Genomic DNA, 18,217 nt, shown 5'->3' with positions numbered 1-18,217 from the left:
CTCGTGATACACAGAGTCCAGGTAACTCTCGCCCTCCCTGTTGTGTCTCAGTGTTTGAAGCTCGGACTCCAGCTCTTCAACACGGAGCCGGAATTCCTCGAGCAGCCAACACTTACTGCAAATGTGTTCACCGTGAGCATCAATGGTGTCCACCAGCTCCCACATATTACAGCAGCAACACATCACCTGATCTCCCATTCTATGTAATTCATTAAATTTATTAATATTATTCTTAAATACCCCCTGCCCCGATTCTAGATGGTGAATATCACACCTTAGAAACTATAAACCAAAGAGATTTAAGCTTAAAAAGGGAGAAATACTTACCAACCAATCACTTACCCGCTTTCTGGTGACGTCACACTTGGATTACTTTTGACCTCTCTCCTTCCCTCCGAGTTCCCAGACTGGAGACTGGTACACCTTACCTGGTCTCTGGGATTTATAGCCCCGCTGCTGCCGCTGAAACACCCGCCGACGCACTGAGGCCTTACCTGGTCTCTGGGATTTATAGCCCCGCTGCTGCCGCTGAAACACCCGCCGATGCACTGAGGCCTTACCTGGTCTCTGGGATTTATAGCCCCGCTGCTGCCGCTGAAACACCCGCCGATGCACTGAGGCCTTACCTGGTCTCTGGGATTTATAGCCCCGCTGCTGCCGCTGAAACACCCGCCGACGCTGTGAGGCCTTACCTGGTCTCTGGGATTTATAGCCCCGCTGCTGCCGCTGAGTTCCCACCGACGCACTGAGGCCTTACCTGGTCTCTGGGATTTATAGCCCCGCTGCTGCCGCTGAAACACCCACCGATGCACTGAGGCCTTACCTGGTCTCTGGGACTTTTATAGCCCCGCTGCTGCCGCTGAAACACCCGCCGATGCACTGAGGCCTTACCTGGTCTCTGGGACTTTTATAGCCCCGCTGCTGCCGCTGAAACACCCGCCGATGCACTGAGGCCTTACCTGGTCTCTGGGACTTTTATAGCCCCGCTGCTGCCGCTGAAACACCCGCCGACGCTGTGAGGCCTTACCTGGTCTCTGGGATTTATAGCCCCGCTGCTGCCGCTGAAACACCCGCCGATGCACTGAGGCCTTACCTGGTCTCTGGGACTTTTATAGCCCCGCTGCTGCCGCTGAAACACCCGCCGACGCTGTGAGGCCTTACCTGGTCTCTGGGATTTATAGCCCCGCTGCTGCCGCTGAAACACCCGCCGACGCACTGAGGCCTTACCTGGTCTCTGGGATTTATAGCCCCGCTGCTGCCGCTGAAACACCCGCCGATGCACTGAGGCCTTACCTGGTCTCTGGGACTTTTATAGCCCCGCTGCTGCCGCTGAAACACCCGCCGACGCACTGAGGCCTTACCTGGTCTCTGGGACTTTTATAGCCCCGCTGCTGCCGCTGAAACACCCGCCGACGCTGTGAGGCCTTACCTGGTCTCTGGGATTTATAGCCCCGCTGCTGCCGCTGAAACACCCGCCGATGCACTGAGGCCTTACCTGGTCTCTGGGACTTTTATAGCCCCGCTGCTGCCGCTGAAACACCCGCCGACGCTGTGAGGCCTTACCTGGTCTCTGGGATTTATAGCCCCGCTGCTGCCGCTGAAACACCCGCCGACGCACTGAGGCCTTACCTGGTCTCTGGGATTTATAGCCCCGCTGCTGCCGCTGAAACACCCGCCGATGCACTGAGGCCTTACCTGGTCTCTGGGACTTTTATAGCCCCGCTGCTGCCGCTGAAACACCCGCCGACGCACTGAGGCCTTACCTGGTCTCTGGGATTTATAGCCCCGCTGCTGCCGCTGAAACACCCGCCGATGCACTGAGGCCTTACCTGGTCTCTGGGACTTTTATAGCCCCGCTGCTGCCGCTCGAGATTCCCGCCGACGCTGTGAGGCCTTACCTGGTCTCTGGGATTTATAGCCCCGCTGCTGCCGCTGAAACACCCGCCGACGCACTGAGGCCTTACCTGGTCTCTGGGATTTATAGCCCCGCTGCTGCCGCTGAAACACCCGCCGATGCACTGAGGCCTTACCTGGTCTCTGGGACTTTTATAGCCCCGCTGCTGCCGCTGAAACACCCGCCGACGCACTGAGGCCTTACCTGGTCTCTGGGATTTATAGCCCCGCTGCTGCCGCTGAAACACCCGCCGACGCACTGAGGCCTTACCTGGTCTCTGGGATTTATAGCCCCGCTGCTGCCGCTGAAACACCCGCCGACGCACTGAGGCCTTACCTGGTCTCTGGGATTTATAGCCCCGCTGCTGCCGCTGAAACACCCGCCGATGCACTGAGGCCTTACCTGGTCTCTGGGACTTTTATAGCCCCGCTGCTGCCGCTGAAACACCCGCCGACGCACTGAGGCCTTACCTGGTCTCTGGGATTTATAGCCCCGCTGCTGCCGCTGAAACACCCGCCGACGCACTGAGGCCTTACCTGGTCTCTGGGATTTATAGCCCCGCTGCTGCCGCTGAAACACCCGCCGACGCACTGAGGCCTTACCTGGTCTCTGGGATTTATAGCCCCGCTGCTGCCGCTGAGTTCCCGCCGACGCTGTGAGGCCTTACCTGGTCTCTGGGACTTTTATAGCCCCACTGCTGCCGCTGAGTTCCCGCCGACGCTGTGAGGCCTTACCTGGTCTCTGGGACTTTTATAGCCCCACTGCTGCCGCTCGAGATTCCCGCCGACGCTGTCGAATACTATCCTTAATTTCTTTACTTAGCCACGGATGGCTGTCTTTTCTTTTACACCCTTTTCTTCTCACTCCCGGGTATCTGTTATTCTATATATAACCCCCTGAACCCCTCGATTAGATTCCAGCCTGTAACACACTCCCGGGTATCTGTTATTCTATATATAACCCCCTGAAACCCTCGATTAGATTCCAGACTGTAACTCACTCCCGGGTATCTGTTATTCTATATATAAACCCCCCCGAACCCCTCGATTAGATTCCAGCCTGTAACTCACTCCCGGGTATCTGTTATTCTGTATATAAACCCCCTGAACCCCTCGATTAGATTCCAGCCTGTAACACACTCCTGGGTATCTGTTATTCTATATATAAACCCCCTGAACCCCTCGATTAGATTCCAGCCTGTAACTCACTCCTGCGTATCTGTTATTTTATATATAAACCACCCGAACCCCTCGATTAGATTCCAGCCTGTAACTCACTCCCAGGTATCTGTTATTCTATATATAAACCCCCCGATTAGATTCCAGCCTGTAACTCACTCCCGGGTATCCGTTATTCTATATATAAACCCCCCCAAACCCCTCGATTAGATTCCAGCCTGTAACTCACTCCCGGGTATCCGTTATTCTATATAAAGTCCCCCCGAACCCCTCGATTAGATTCCAGCCTGTAACTCACTCCTGGGTATCTGTTATTCTATATATAAACCACCCGAACCCCTCGATTAGATTCCAGCCTGTAACTCACTCCCGGGTATCTGTCATTCTATATATAACCCCCCCTAAACCCCTGGATTAGATTACAGCCTGTAACTCACTCCCGGGTAGCCCCTCGATTAGATTCCAGCCTGCAATGCACTCCCGGGTATCCGTTATTCTATATATAAACCCCCCGAACCCCTCGATTAGATTCCAGCCTGTAACTCACGCCCGGGGATCTGTTATTCTATATATAAACTCCCCCGAACCCCTCGATTAGATTCCAGCCTGTAACTCACTCCCGGGTATCTGTTAGTCTATATATAAAACCCCCGAACCCCTCGATTGGATTCCAGCCTGCAACTCACTCCCGGGTATCTGTTATTCTATATAAAAACCCCCCGAACCCCTCGATTAGATTCCAGCCTGTAACTCACTCCCGGGTATCTGTTATTCTATATATAAAACCCCCGAACCCCTCGATTGGATTCCAGCCTGCAACTCACTCCCGGGTATCTGTTATTCTATATATAAACCCCCCGAACCCCTCGATTAGATTCCAGCCTGTAACTCACTCCCGGGTATCCGTTATTCTATATATAAACCCCAATCCCCTCGATTAGATTCCAGCCTGTAACTCGCTCCCGGGTATCTGTTATTCTATATATAAACTCCACCGAACCCCTCGATTAGATTCCAGCCTGTAACTCACTCCCGGGTATCTGTTATTCTATATATAAACTCCACCGAACCCCTCGATTAGATTCCAGCCTGTAACTCACTCCCGGGTATCCGTTATTCTATATATAAACCCCACCGAACCCCTCGATTAGATTCCAGGCTGTAACTCACTCCCGGGTATCCGTTATTCTATATATAAACCCCCCGAACCCCTCGATTAGATTCCAGCCTGTAACTCACTCCCGGGTATCTGTTATTCTATATATAAACCCCCCGAACCCCTCGATTAGATTCCAGCCTGTAACTCACTCCCGGATATCTGTTATTCTATATATAAACCCCCCGAACCCCTCGATTAGATTCCAGCCTGTAACTCACTCCCGGATATCTGTTATTCTATATATAAACCCCCCGAACCCCTCGATTAGATTCCAGCCTGTAACTCACTCCCGGGTATCTGTTAGTCTATATATAAACCCCCCGAACCCGTCGATTAGATTCCAGCCTGTAACTCACTCCCGGGTATCTGTTATTCTATATATAAACCCCCTGAACCCCTCGATTAGATTCCAGCCTGTAACTCACTCCCGGGTATCTGTTATTCTATATATAATCCCCCTGAACCCCTCGATTAGATTCCAGCCTGTAACTCACTCCCGGGTATCTGTTATTCTATATATAAACCCCCGAACCCCTCGATTAGATTCCAGCCTGTAACTCACTCCCGGGTATCTGTTATTCTATGTATAAACCCCCCCAATCCCTCGATTAGATTCCAGCCTGTAACTCACTCCCGGGTATCTGTTATTCTATATATAAACCCCCCGAACCCCTCGATTAGATTCCAGCCTGTAACTCACTCCCGGGTATCTGTTAGTCTATATATAAACCCCCCGAACCCCTCGATTAGATTCCAGCCTGTAATTCACTCCCAGGTATCTGTTAGTCTATATATAAACCCCCCGAACCCCTCGATTAGATTCCAGCCTGTAATTCACTCCCAGGTATCTGTTATTCTATATATAAACCCCCTGAACCCCTCGATTAGATTCCAGCCTGTAATTCACTCCCGGGTATCTGTTATTCTATTCATAAATGGCGGTCACACACCATCCTGACTTGGAAATATATCGGCCGTTGCTTCATCGTCGCTGGGTCAAAATCCAGGAACTCCCTCCCTAACAGCACTGTGGGAGTACCTTCACCACACGGACTGCAGCGGTTCAAGAAGGCGGCTCACTACCACCTTCTCGAGGGCGATTAGGGATGGGCAATAAATGCCGGCCTTTCCAGCGACGCCCACATCCCGTGAATGAATTAAAAAAAACAGAATTCAGTGACGTTCAGTCTGCATGACCTGATGACCCATTTCAAGTTTATTAATGCTGAACTTTCGCCTCGATCTGAAAGGGGACCGAATACATCGACGTGGACAGACTGACTTACAAGGTGAAGTTGGAGATGAAGGCAGCCCCGGCCAGGTCCACGTCGAAGACCGCCTCTCGCGACTGCGAGCCGGGATTGCGCACCACGCTCCGCACCGTGGTCAGGGCGTACCGGGAGATGATGGTGGAGCGGACCAGGAGGTCGGTGATCACCAGCTGGAAGAGGAGGCAGAGCTGCGTTGGCGGCATCGGGGCTGAAGAGGTGGGACGGGCGTGTTAAGCCCATCCCCGCGTACAGTTCCCTCCGTCTCGTCCAGTTCTGTCTCTCCGGGGGGATGTTAAAGATCCCACGGCACAATCGGAATGAGGAGCAAGAGAATTCTCCCCAGGGTCAGCGTCCCAACATTCCTCCCTCAATCAACACCATTGAGAACAGATTATCTAGTTATTTATCTCCAAATTAGCTGCCGCGTTTCCAACAGAACCAGGAGCAGGAGTCGGCTATATGGCCCCTCGAGCCCACACCACCATTCAATAAGATCATGGCTGATCATTGACCTCAACTCCAGCACAGAAGTGCCAGGCAATGACTATCTCCAACAAGCGAGAGTCTAACCACCTCCCCTTGAAATTCAACGGCATTACCATCGCCGAATCCCCCACCATCAACATCCTATGGGTCACCATGGACCAGAAACTTAACTGGACCAGCCACATAAATACTGTAGCAACAAGAGCAGGTCAGAGGCTGGGTATTCTGCAGCGAGTGTCTCAGCTCCTGACTCCCCAAAGCCTGCAGAGCCCGCCGGGCGGGCTTAACAAGGTCAATCAAGGGAAAATAGCGTGGGTTGGCCACAAATCGATGGAGGCGGGACATCGACCCGCCAAGCAGCAGTCCTGCCTCCAACGCACCCCCATTGGCAAAATCACCCCCTTGTTTCTTCTCTCTTTCATCCTGGTGCCCATCCCTCCTGCCAAATTAGTTTAATCCCTCTCCCCGCCCCCATTGCCACCGCACCTTGAGTATTGTGTGCAGTTTTGGTCGCCTTACCTGAGGAAGGACGTTCTTGCCATGGAAGGAGTGCAGCGAAGATTCACCAGGCTGATACCTGGGATGGCAGGAATGACGTATGAGGAGAGATTGTGTCGATTGGGCTTATACTCACTGGAGTTTAGAAGATTGAGAGGGGATCTCATTGAAACTTATAAAATTCTGTCAGGTCTGGACAGACTAGATGCAGGAAGGATGTTTCTGATGGCCGGGGAGTCCAGAACCAGGGGTCACAGTCTAAGGATAAGGGGTAAGCCATTTAGGACTGAAATGAGGAAGAATTTCTTCACCCAGAGAGTGGTGAATCTGTGGAATTCTCTGCCACAGAGGGCGGTGGAGGCCAGTTCATTAAATATATTCAAAAAAGATTTGGATATATTTCTTAAGGCTAAAGGGATCAAGGGATATGGGGAGAAGGCAGGGACCGGGTACTGAATTTGGATGATCAGCCATGATCTCATTGAATGGCGGAGCAGGCTCGAAGGGCCGAATGGCCTACTCCTGCTCCTATCTTCTATGTTTCTAGGACGTTGTTCCCAGCTCTGTTGAGGTGCAACTTGTCCACCTTGAGCAGGTCCCTCCTGCCCCAGAACTGGTCCGAAAGCCTCAGGAAGCTGAAGCTCTCCCTCCTGCGCCAGTTCTCCAGCCTCCTGTTCTATCCACCTATTCCTCTGTTCACCAGCACGTGGCACTGGGAGTAATCCTGAGATTACTACCTTTGAGGTCCTGCTTTTTAACTTCCTCCCCAGCTCCTGGATCTCTGACTGCAAGACCTCAACCCTTTTCCTCCCTGCATCATTGGATCCCACGTGGACCACGGCTTCTGCCTGTCCTAACTCGCACCAAGTCCCGTTCGCCCATCACCCCCTGTGCTCGCTGACCTACATTGGCTCCCGGTTAAGCAGCACCCCGATTTCCAAATTCTCATCCTTGTTTTCAAATCCCTCCATGGCCTCGCCCCCTTCCTATCTCTGCAATCTCCTTCAGCCCCACAACCCCCTCCGAGGTATTTGCGCTCCTCTAATTCTGCCCTCTTCAACATCCCTGATTATAATCGCTCCTCCTTCTGTCCTGGGCCCCAAGCTCTGGAATTCCCTGCTTAAACCTCTCCGCCTCGCTCTCTCCTCCTTTAAGACGCTCCTTAAAACCGACCTCTCTGACCCAGCTTTTGGTCACCTGCCCGAATTTCTCAGGTGGCTCGGTGTCAAATTTTTTGTCTTAAAATGCTCCTGTGCCACACCTTGACTCCCCAAAGCCTTTCCACCATCTACAAGGCACAAGTCAGGAGTGTGATGGAACACTCTCCACCTGCCTGGATGAGTTGCAGCTCCAACAACACTCAAGAAGCTCGACACCATCCAGGACAAAGCAGCCCGTTTGATCGGCACCCCGTCCACCACCTTAAACATTCACTCCCTCCACCACCAGCGCACCGTGGCTGCAGTGTGGACCATCTACAAGATGCACTGCAGCAACTCGCCAAGGCTTCTTCGGCAGCACCTCCCAAACCCGCCACCTCTTCCACCTAGAAGGACAAGGGCAGCAGGCGCACGGGAACACCACCGCCTCCAAGTTCCCCTCCAAGTCACACACCATCCTGACTTGGAAATATATCGGCCGTTCCTTCATCGTCGCTGGGTCAAAATCCCGGAACTCCCTCCCTAACAGCGCTGTGGGAGCACCTTCACCACACGGACTGCAGCGGTTCAAGAAGGTGGCTCACCACCACCTTCTCAAGGGGCGATTAGGGATGGGCGATAAGTGCTGGGCCTTGCCAGCGACGCCCACATCCCGTGAACGAATCAAAAGAGAACGACACTCCCAGCAGCGCGCACGCACAGCTCATTACATTCCATGCAAACCGCAGCAAGAAATGCCTTTCGGCATTCGACGCACTCACCGGCTGGCGAGGCACCTCCGAGGAGAACCGCTCAGCGTCCCCCGCCCGGGGAATCGAGCAAACGGCGATTAGGATTCCTGCGGCGACGAAGCGAAGCATCGTGGCCCTCCCGGCAGCCGTGCGCTCCGAGGAAATGTTCCCTCCGGCTCGTGCTCAAGAGGCCGTGCTCTCAAGAGAACTGGGGATGAAGTAAGTAAATGCTTTCAGCTTGGTCAGGGCGAGAGATACTTTGGAACACTCTCCGTCGCTGGAGCAGGGTGCGCCTGAAGGGGGAACTAACCTAAGCTAATCTCTTGCAGTGCACGGTATCAATTTGCTCCTGGGGGGGGACTAGAATATCGGTTTATCGTTTCCCCCGCCTGCCCCTCTTTTCCCAGCCTGTTGCTTTCTCTTGTTGCTAATTCTCTATTGATTCGCACGTCCGGTGAAGGGGAGGGCCTGGGGGACTGGAGGTCAGGGGAAAAGAGCTTCGGCAAACAGCACTTTGCCCCCGGTTTGTAAACAGGCCCCAGCTGCAATATAATCTGCATCTAGCTGGCGGCGAGAGGGCAGTAGTTATGTGTTTGATCACTTCTGATACTCTTTGTTTTTTCTTTTAATTACAAGCTGAAAGAAGCAAAGTAAGAGAGAGGGAAAGAGAGATAGTTAGAGAGGGAGAAAGTGAGAGAAAGAAAGACTTGCATTTATATAGCACCTTTCACGACCACCGGATGTCCCAAAGCGCTTCACAGCCAATGAAGTACTATTGAAGTGGGGTCACTGTTGTAATGTGGGAAACGCAGCAGCCAATTAGCGCACAGCAAGCTCCCACAAACAGCAATGTGATAATGAGCAGATCATCTGTTTTTTGTTACGTTGGTTGAAGGATTAATATTAGCTCCCCTACTCTTCTTCGACATAGTGCCATGGGATCTTTTACGTCCACCTGAGAGGGCAGTCAGGGCCTCGGTTTAATGTCTCATCCGAAAGACGGCACCTCCGACAGTGCGGCACTCCCTCAGTACCACCCCTCTGACACTGTAATACTCCCTCAGTACCGCCCCTCCGACAGTGTCATACTCCCTCAGTACCGCCCCTCCGACAGTGCGGCGCTCCCTCAGTACCGCCCCTCCGACAGTGTAATACTCCCTCAGTACCGCCCCTCCGACAGTGCGGTGCTCCCTCAGTGCCGCCCCTCCGACAGTGTAATACTCCCTCAGTACCGCCCCTCCGACAGTGCGGCACTCCCTCAGTACCACCCCTCTGACACTGTAATACTCCCTCAGTACCGCCCCTCCGACAGTGTAATACTCCCTCAGTACCGCCCCTCCGACAGTGCGGCACTCCCTCAGTACCACCCCTCCGACAGTGTAATACTCCCTCAGTACCGCCCCTCCGACAGTGCGGCGCTCCCTCAGTACCGCCCCTCCGACAGTGTAATACTCCCTCAGTACCGCCCCTCCGACAGTGTAATACTCCCTCAGTACCGCCCTCCGACAGTGTAATACTCCCTCAGTACTGCCCTCCGACAGTGCGGCGCTCCCTCAGTACCGCCCCTCCGACAGTGCGGCGCTCCCTCAGTACCACCCCTCTGACAGTGTAATACTCCCTCAGTACTGCCCTCCGACAGTGCGGCGCTCCCTCAGTACCGCCCCTCCGGCAGTGCGGCGCTCCCTCAGTACCGCCCCTCCGACAGTGCGCTGCTCCCTCAGTACCGCCCCTCCGACAGTGCGGCGCTCCCTCAGTACCGCCCCTCCGACAGTGCGGCGCTCCCTCAGTACCGCCCCTCCGACAGTGCGGCGCTCCCTCAGTACCGCCCCTCCGACAGTACGGCACTCCCTCAGTACTGCCCCTCCGACAGTGCGGCGCTCCCTCAGTACCGCCCCTCCGACAGTGCGGCACTCCCTCAGTACCGCCCCTCCGACAGTGTAATACTCCTTCAGTACCGCCCCTCCGACAGTGCGGCGCTCCCTCAGTACTGCCCCTCCGACAGTGCGGCGCTCCCTCAGTACCGCCCCTCCGACAGTGCGGCGCTCCCTCAGTACCGCCCCTCCGACAGTGCGGCGCTCCCTCAGTACCGCCCCTCCGACAGTGCGGCGCTCCCTCAGTACCGCCCCTCCGACAGTGCGGCACACCCTCAGTACCGCCCCTCCGACAGTGCGGCACTCCCTCAGTACCGCCCCTCCGACAGTGCGGCGCTCCCTCAGTACCGCCCCTCCGACAGTGTAATACTCCCTCAGTACCGCCCCTCCGACAGTGCGGCGCTCCCTCAGTACCGCCCCTCCGACAGTGTAATACTCTCTCAGTACCGCCCCTCCGACAGTGCGGCGCTCCCTCAGTACTGCCCCTCCGACAGTGTGGCCTTCCCTCAGTACTGCCCCTCCGACAGTGCGGCGCTCCCTCAGTACCGCCCCTCCGACAGTGCGGCGTTCCCTCAGTACCATCCCTCTGACAGTGCGGCGCTCCCTCAGTAACGCCCCTCTGACAGTGCGGCGCTTCCACAGTACCGCCCCTCCGACAGTGCGGCGTTCCCTCAGTACCATCCCTCTGACAGTGCGGCGCTCCCTCAGTACCGCCCCTCCGACAGTGCGGCGTTCCCTCAGTACCATCCCTCTGACAGTGCGGCGCTCCCTCAGTAACGCCCCTCTGACAGTGCGGCACTCCCTCAGTAACGCCCCTCTGACAGTGCGGCACTCCCTCAGTAACGCCCCTTCAGCAGTGCGCCGCTTCCTCAGTACTGGCACCGGGGGAGCGTCAGGCCTGGATTACAGGGTGATATACCTATCAATTCGTCCAATGAAAAGCGACGAGTTAAGAAAGTAACTATAGGTTTTTATTGACTAAATAACAGAGCCCACCCTCGTGGGTGATCGGATCCAAGAAGGAGGAATACCAGCCAGTCGACCACCTTTATACCCGGGCAGGTAGGCGGAGCCATGGGTGGAGTCGGCAGTGGTCAGCCCAGGTATAGCAGCGTGACAAGAGGCGACCTCGTACAGTGATACAACAATGTGAACAGTGATAACTATAGGGAAACGATCTAACAGTGATAACTATAGTGTAACGATAGTGAACGGTAAAAGTGGTTTACCACATTCACCCCTTGTTTAGATTTGAGTCCGGCGGGGTGAAGTGTACTACCAGTTCTGGTATGTCAGTCTGTCCGGAGGCCTCGTAAGCCTGTCTGATCGTCGCAGCGGCGGTGTTGCGTTCTCCGGTGTTAATGCTGGCGTCTGCGAGGTAGGCGAAGGCTCTTGGGGTTCCGGCGTACCGTCTACCTGGGCTGGAATTGGGGGGGTGGTGGGGGGGGGTAGCGGTTGTGTCTCCGGAGTGCCCGAGTTTGCGAGGTCTCGTAAGGAGACTGTGTCCTCCCGCCCGTCTGGGTATGCCACGTAGGCGTACTGGGGGTTGGCGTGCAGGAGGTTCACCCTCTCGACCAGGGGGTCCGTTTTATGGGCCCTCACGTGCTTTCGCAGCAAGACGGGCCCCGGAGAGGTCAGCCAGGTTGGTAGAGTGGTTCCCGTAGTCGACTTCCTGGGGAAAACAAACATTCGTTCATGGGGGGTGGCGTTAACGGCAGTGCAAAGTAGTGACCGGGTGGAGTGCAGCGCTGCCGGGAGGACTTCCTGCCAGCGGGAGGTTGGGAGGCCCTTAGACTTTAAGGCTAAGAGGACGGCCTTCCATACCGTCGCGTTCTCTCTTTCCACCTGGCCGTTCCCTCGGGGGTTGTAGCTGGTGGTCCTGCTAGTGGCGATGCCTCTCGCTAGTAGGAACTGACGGAGTTCCTCGCTCATGAAGGAGGCGCCCCGGTCACTATGTATATAGTTTGGGAACCCGAACAAGGCAAAGAGGTCGTTCAGGCATTCAACGACCGTGGTGCTGGTCATGTCTGGGCAGGGGAAGGCAAAGGGGAAACGGGAGTACTCATCAACAATGTTGAGGAAGTACACATTACGGTCAGAGGACGGGAGGGGCCCCTTAAAGTCGATGCTCAGGCGCTCGAAGGGGCGGGTGGCCTTGATCAGGCTTGCTCTGTCCGGCCTAAAGAAGTGCGGTTTGCACTCGGCACAGGTCTGGCAGTTCCTGGTCATGGTCCTGACCTCCTCGATGGAGTAGGTCAGGTTGCGGGCCTTAATGAAATGGTAAAGTCTGGTGACCCCGGGGTGGCAGAGGTCGTTGTGGAGGGTCTGAAGTCTATCAATATGCGCGCTGGCGCATGTAATTCGCGATAGAGCGTCAGGGGGTTCGTTCAGCTTACCTGGCCGGTACAAGATATCATAATCGTAGGTGGATAGCTCGATTCTCCACCTCAAGATCTTGTCGTTCTTGATTTTACCCCTCAGCTTGTTATTAAACATAAAAGCGACCGAACGCTGGTCGGTGAGGAGGGTAAATCGCTTGCCTGCGAGGTAATGCCTCCAGCGGCATACCGCCTCCACAATCGCCTGGGCCTCCTTCTCGACCGAAGAGTGTCGGATCTCAGGGCCCTGTAGGGTCCTTGAGAAGAAGGCCACCGGTCTCCCCTCCTGGTTGAGGGTAGCGGCTAGGGCGAAGTCGGATGCATCGCTCTCCACTTGGAAGGGGATGGGCTCATCCACTGCGTGCATAGTGGCCTTAGCAATGTCTCCCCTGATGAGGGAGAAGGCCGCGCACGCTTCTTCCGTAAGGGGGAAGGAGGTGGACTTCATGAGGGGTCTGGCTTTGTCCGCATAATTCGGCACCCATTGGGCATAGTAGGCGAAGAGCCCCAGGGTTCTCTTCAGCGCCTTTGGACAGTGGGGGAGGGGTAGCTCCATGAGGGGACGCATTCTTTCGGGATCGGGGCCGATGATTCCGTTCTCTACTACGCAGCCGAGGATGGCAAGGCGCGAGGTGTTAAACACACATTTCTCCTTATTGTAGGTGAGGTTCAGCCGTTGGGCCGTACGGAGGAATCTTTCCAGATTAGCGTCATGGTCTTGCCGGTCGCGGCCGCAGATGGTGACGTTATCTAGATAGGGGAACGTGGCTTGCAGCCCGTTCTGGTCAACCATCCGGTCCATCTCCCTTTGGAAGACCGAAACCCCGTTGGTGACGCCGAAGGGGACCCGAAGGAAGTGGTAGAGGCGGCCATTCGCCTCGAAGGCGGTATACTGGCGGTCCTCGGGGCGGATAGGGAGTTGGTGGTAGGCCGACTTAAGGTCGATGGTAGAGAATACCCGGTATTGAGCAATCTGATTGACCATATCAGATATGCGGGGAAGGGGGTATGCGTCCAGCTGGGTGTACCTGTTTATGGTTTGGCTGTAGTCGATGACCAGGCGGTTTTTATTGCCGGTCTTAACGACTACAACCTGGGCACGCCAGGGGCTGGTGCTCCCCTCGATGATGCCCTCCTTCAGGAGACGCTGCACCTCAGAGCTAATGAAAGCTCTGTCCCCGGAGCTGTACCGCCTGCTCTTGGTAGCGACGGGTTTGCAGTCGGGGGTGAGGTTAGCGAACAGGGAAGGTGGCGGGACCTTGAGGGTGGATAGGCCGCAGGTGGTACGCGGTGGGCGATTTAAAGGCTGCTGGTTGTCGACTGTGAGCGGGGGGAGGGGTCCACCGTATGCTAGAGTGACGCTTTGGAGGTGGGATTGAAAATCCAGCCCTAGTAGGACGGCAGCGCGTAGCTGGGGCAGGACGAGGAGTTTAAAGTTTTTATACTCCGTGCCCTTAACCGACAGGGTCACAACACAATAGCCGCTGATGTCTGTGGCGTGGGACCTCGATGCCATCGAGATCCGGTTGCGCGTTGGCTGGACAGTGAGGGAGTAGTGGCTCACCGTGTCTGGATGTATGAAGCTCTCCGTGCTTCCGCTGTCGAACAGGCAGGTCGTGGCGTGGCCGTCTACTTTGATGTCCATCATTGACTTGGACAGCTGATGCGGGCGAGCTTGGTCTAGCGTGACGGAGGCTAGTGTGTGGCTGAGCGGGTCGCTGTGGTCTGTAGGTGAAGCGGTCGTCAGGTCTGGAGGTAAGGTGGCGGTCGAGCGTGGTGGGTAAAATGGAGGCGCCCACGAGGTGGGGCAAAATGGCGGAGAAGATGGCTGCCCCCACAACCCACATGAGGCACTGCTGGCGTCGGTTGCCTGGATCAAAGATGGCCGCCCCCATTGCTCATCTGTGGCCTTGATAGAAGATGGCCGCCCCCACAGTCCGCATGAGGCACTGCTGGCCTCTGCTGCTCTCCCTCTGCAGGCCTTCGCGAAGTGGCCTTTCTTCAGGCAGCTGGAGCACGTCGCGTTTTTGGCTGGGCAGCGCGACCTCGGGTGTTTCGCCTGCCCACAGAAGAAGCAGCCAGCGGCCCGGTCGCGGGGGTCCGAAGTCACAGCCGGTACCGGGGGTGGCGGTCCCGATCGGGTCCGGGACGCCGACGCTGAGGTAGGTCCCGGGGGCGGCGCTACGAGGGGTATTGCGGTCGGGGTCGGGCCCGAGTCCCAGAGTCGCGAACTGTACCTGGAATACACCTCAAGGTCCCGCTGGGTCACTTCTAGGGAGTAGGCCAAGGCTGCAGCTGTGTTCAGGTCGAAGTCCTTTGATTCCAGCAGTCTCTGCCGTGAGTAGTCGGACCGAAGGCCTTTCACGAAGGCATCGCGGATGTTATCTTCAGTGTTTTCTGCAGCCGATACTGCTTTAAAGTCACAGTCCCTGCCGAGTGTTCGTAGCGCCCGTAAAAATTCAGCTACAGACTCTCCTGGCTGTTGCGGGCGGGATCTTAGGAGGTGTCTGGCATACATGGAATTTACCGGGCTCCGGTACTGCTGTTTCAGTAGGTTGATAGCGGCCTCGTAAGTAGTAATGTCCTGGATGAGTGCGTATACTTTAGGGCTCGCTTGGGCGGTCAGAACTCTCAGTTTGGATCTCTGAGGGACGCCGGATTCTTCCAGGTGGGATTCGAAGCAGCACAGCCAGTGTTTGAAGTCGAGGGCTGCGTTTGTTGCTTGTGGGTTTAGATCCAGGTACGGTGGTTTGAGGGCTCGCAGCCAAGCCGGCTGCTGTGGCTGTTGTAGCTGGGCGTCTGGCTGGTCGTTTGGCTGCTCCGTTGACTGGTTGTTTGGCTGCTCAAGTGACGACATTTTAAAATTTAGTCAATAAAATTGATATACCTATCAATTCGTCCAATGAAAAGCGACGAGTTAAGAAAGTAACTATAGGTTTTTATTGACTAAATAACAGAGCCCACCCTCGTGGGTGATCGGATCCAAGAAGGAGGAATACCAGCCAGTCGACCACCTTTATACCCGGGCAGGTAGGCGGAGCCATGGGCGGAGTCGGCAGTGGTCAGCCCAGGTATAGCAGCGTGACAAGAGGCGACCTCGTACAGTGATACAACAATGTGAACAGTGATAACTATAGTGTAACGATAGTGAACGGTAAAAGTGGTTTACCACAGGTTCTGAGTTGCATGAGGACCAGGCCATGACACTACACTTTAAGGATATAATCGCTGAGCTGGAGAAACACGCGAGAACGGTAAATGCGCTCATTAAGGAGGATCGGAATGCGTCCAATCAAGCTGCGCAAAACGAGGCCTGTGTGCTGTACGGGCCGTGGTTACTGGGCGAGGGCCGCAGTAATCTTGAGGATTTAAAACAGGGTTTGGTCCCGTCCTGGATCAGCAACAAGCACTTGCAAGCGCTCCACCCTTTTGAGAATGCATTAAGCCCGTGCCAGCTCAGACTAGCTGCAGAAGCATACCCAGTCCCAGTGGACTGCGGACATTCGAATCACACTATCATGGGAATAATAGTAAGAACTCCGGTGTTGGGTCCCGCAGCAAAGCCCGCCCCGGTATACAGGGTAGAGAACATTGGAGTCATTCAGGGGGGCGCACACATTCGTTACGCAGTGGTCCCGCCTTACGTCATCAGATGGGAGCGTACGATGACAGGCACCGACCTCTCGGGATGTCGGAGCAGGGGAGCACACATCATCCTGTGTCCCCAGCACTTGAATGCCTTTTTGAAACCACAGTGCGGGTTCAGAACTGCTAGCGCGAAGCCGGTAAATTGCACCATGGAGGCAATGGCAGAGGACCATGTGCCCCCGCAGGTAGCATATATCGGGGGTGGGACATACTGCGTCACCACTGCAGCGCCTCAGTACCGATACGGACAACACGAGTGGTGTTCGATCGGTGATAGCAGTTTCTGTTTCAAACCCAGGGCCGAGGTTCAAGTGGCACAACAACGAATTGTTCCCATTCCTGCGCCCTCCACCGTTCACATCACTACCAAAGAGAATTTCACAGACTTACAACGATTTGTCGAGCATTTTGGTTATGTCATTCCCCCTCTCCCCGAACACCTCACAAAGATTTTAAAAGCCGTTATAGTTTCACAGAAACATTTCTACACACTGGAGCAGAAGACTTTAGAGATAGGAAAAGACATATTGGACATAACCATCCCACCATGGTGGGACTTGTTCACTAACATAGAGGTCCCGGCCTGGATTAGAATAGCATCCCACATCCTAGTAGTGTGTCAGGTTTTAATTGTGATATTTTTGCTCTTCGTGCATTGCAAGAGAGGCAAACGCCTCCAGAGGCACGAGAACGCAGGAGAATGGAGAGAACGCTATGTGCGAATGGGGATAGAAGACACCCCACTTTAAGCTGCTAGTATAAGATTAAGCGTCCCTCCATTTTTATAATTTTTTTTTGACCATTCACGTTTTTTTGTGTTTGTTTTGGGTTATAAGGAAATAAGTATTGTTATGTTATTAGTCGTTCTTAAGTTTTTTGGATTAATAAAAGGTATATACAGATGGCGCAAGAGGGTATTAACCCCCGCACATCTGACAGATGAATGTGTTATAGTTTAAGATATGCTGTCTATGATTGTCCAAATGTACAAAAGGTAATTTTAGTTTTCTTCGGAAATGGGAACTGCATGTGTCGTGAGGGTCATAGAGAGTTAAGTGCCAGGAATGTTTGGATGTGGGGAATCGGGGAAAATTTGCTCACCAAGGATTATTGATACTTTAAGCAAGCTATCAGTATCACAGGGGGGCCTGTAAGATTCGAAATTTTCAGCAAAAATCACGCAAGAAAACTGGATAAAATAAGACTGTTTATTGACCAAAGTAAGCTTGCACAGAAAAACCTTTGATAAAAGGGCATACAAAATGGCCGCCAGGCCCCGTGATCAGTTTATGAACCATTTTATTTCTGTTACTGCAAGCCAGACAGGCTTGTGGATTGAAGACAGTAAGCCCGCGAAAGCCAGTATCTGGGAACCGAAACTCAGAGAAACAGCATACATATTCAATGGATTCTAAGTACAGGATGGGGCCCCTCAAGATATGGGCGGACAATACAAAAACACTTATACCCATTTATTGTACAAAGGAGAAACCGTTTAGCAGCCATCAAGGAAAATCTCCGGACCGATCAATATGCGAACCGAGCCGCGATGACAATGTAAAAGACATTAAAAGACATTATCGGCCAGGAAGGCCAGTTTAAGTTATCACCGGCTCCATTACAAGACAAAGCGCCCCTGCAGAGATTTCTGCCCGCCAAAATTTATACAAAGACAGGACTATGATTTGGCGGGAGATAAGACTGTCCCAAAAGAGTATAACTATGGATTGAAAGTCCATCTACGTTACTTCGACTTCTTCGAACTACTTCGGCTTCGACTGGAACAACTTCAAACTTGACTTCACGGCTGCTTCTTCTTGGACGACTTCAGACTTCTACTTCTTCAAGGACTTCTTCTACAAGGAACGAACGAAGGGCGGACGGTGCCAGGATCGGCGCCTCTTCCACTTCGGCAGATGCGGAATCGATGAAGACGTTTTCGT

The 18,217-nt window shown here is 54.2% G+C and overlaps 1 protein-coding gene across 5 annotated transcripts in view; it reads right to left on the bottom strand.

Annotated features, from left to right (window-relative positions):
• LOC147086826 (inter-alpha-trypsin inhibitor heavy chain H6-like) overlaps window positions 1-18,217 on the bottom strand; it is a 167,888-nt gene that overhangs the window by 65,416 nt on the left and 84,255 nt on the right. Inside the window, exons 1-3 of one of the 5 annotated variants that reach the window (XM_085979005.1) lie at window positions 8,688-8,849; window positions 8,408-8,585; window positions 5,518-5,672 (exon numbers count right to left, since the gene is read on the bottom strand). The exons of 1 other annotated variant lie outside the window; for it this stretch is intronic. In XM_085979005.1, the coding sequence (XP_085835131.1) occupies window positions 5,518-5,672; window positions 8,408-8,506 (254 nt within the window). In that variant the 5' untranslated portion in view covers window positions 8,507-8,585; window positions 8,688-8,849. Of the gene's footprint in view, window positions 1-5,517; window positions 5,673-8,407; window positions 8,854-18,217 lie in introns of those variants that run through there. 3 more of the 5 variants (XM_085979008.1, XM_085979006.1, XM_085979007.1) reach the window with 3 other exon arrangements.

This window comes from Somniosus microcephalus, unplaced genomic scaffold (assembly GCF_052327205.1).
Source record: "Somniosus microcephalus isolate GS21.2 unplaced genomic scaffold, FLI_Smic_1.0 unresolved_chr7, whole genome shotgun sequence".
Taxonomy (NCBI): Eukaryota; Metazoa; Chordata; class Chondrichthyes; order Squaliformes; family Somniosidae; genus Somniosus; species Somniosus microcephalus.
The sequence above is the reverse complement of the archived record's forward strand: the minus strand, read 5'-3'. Positions and strand labels throughout refer to the sequence as shown.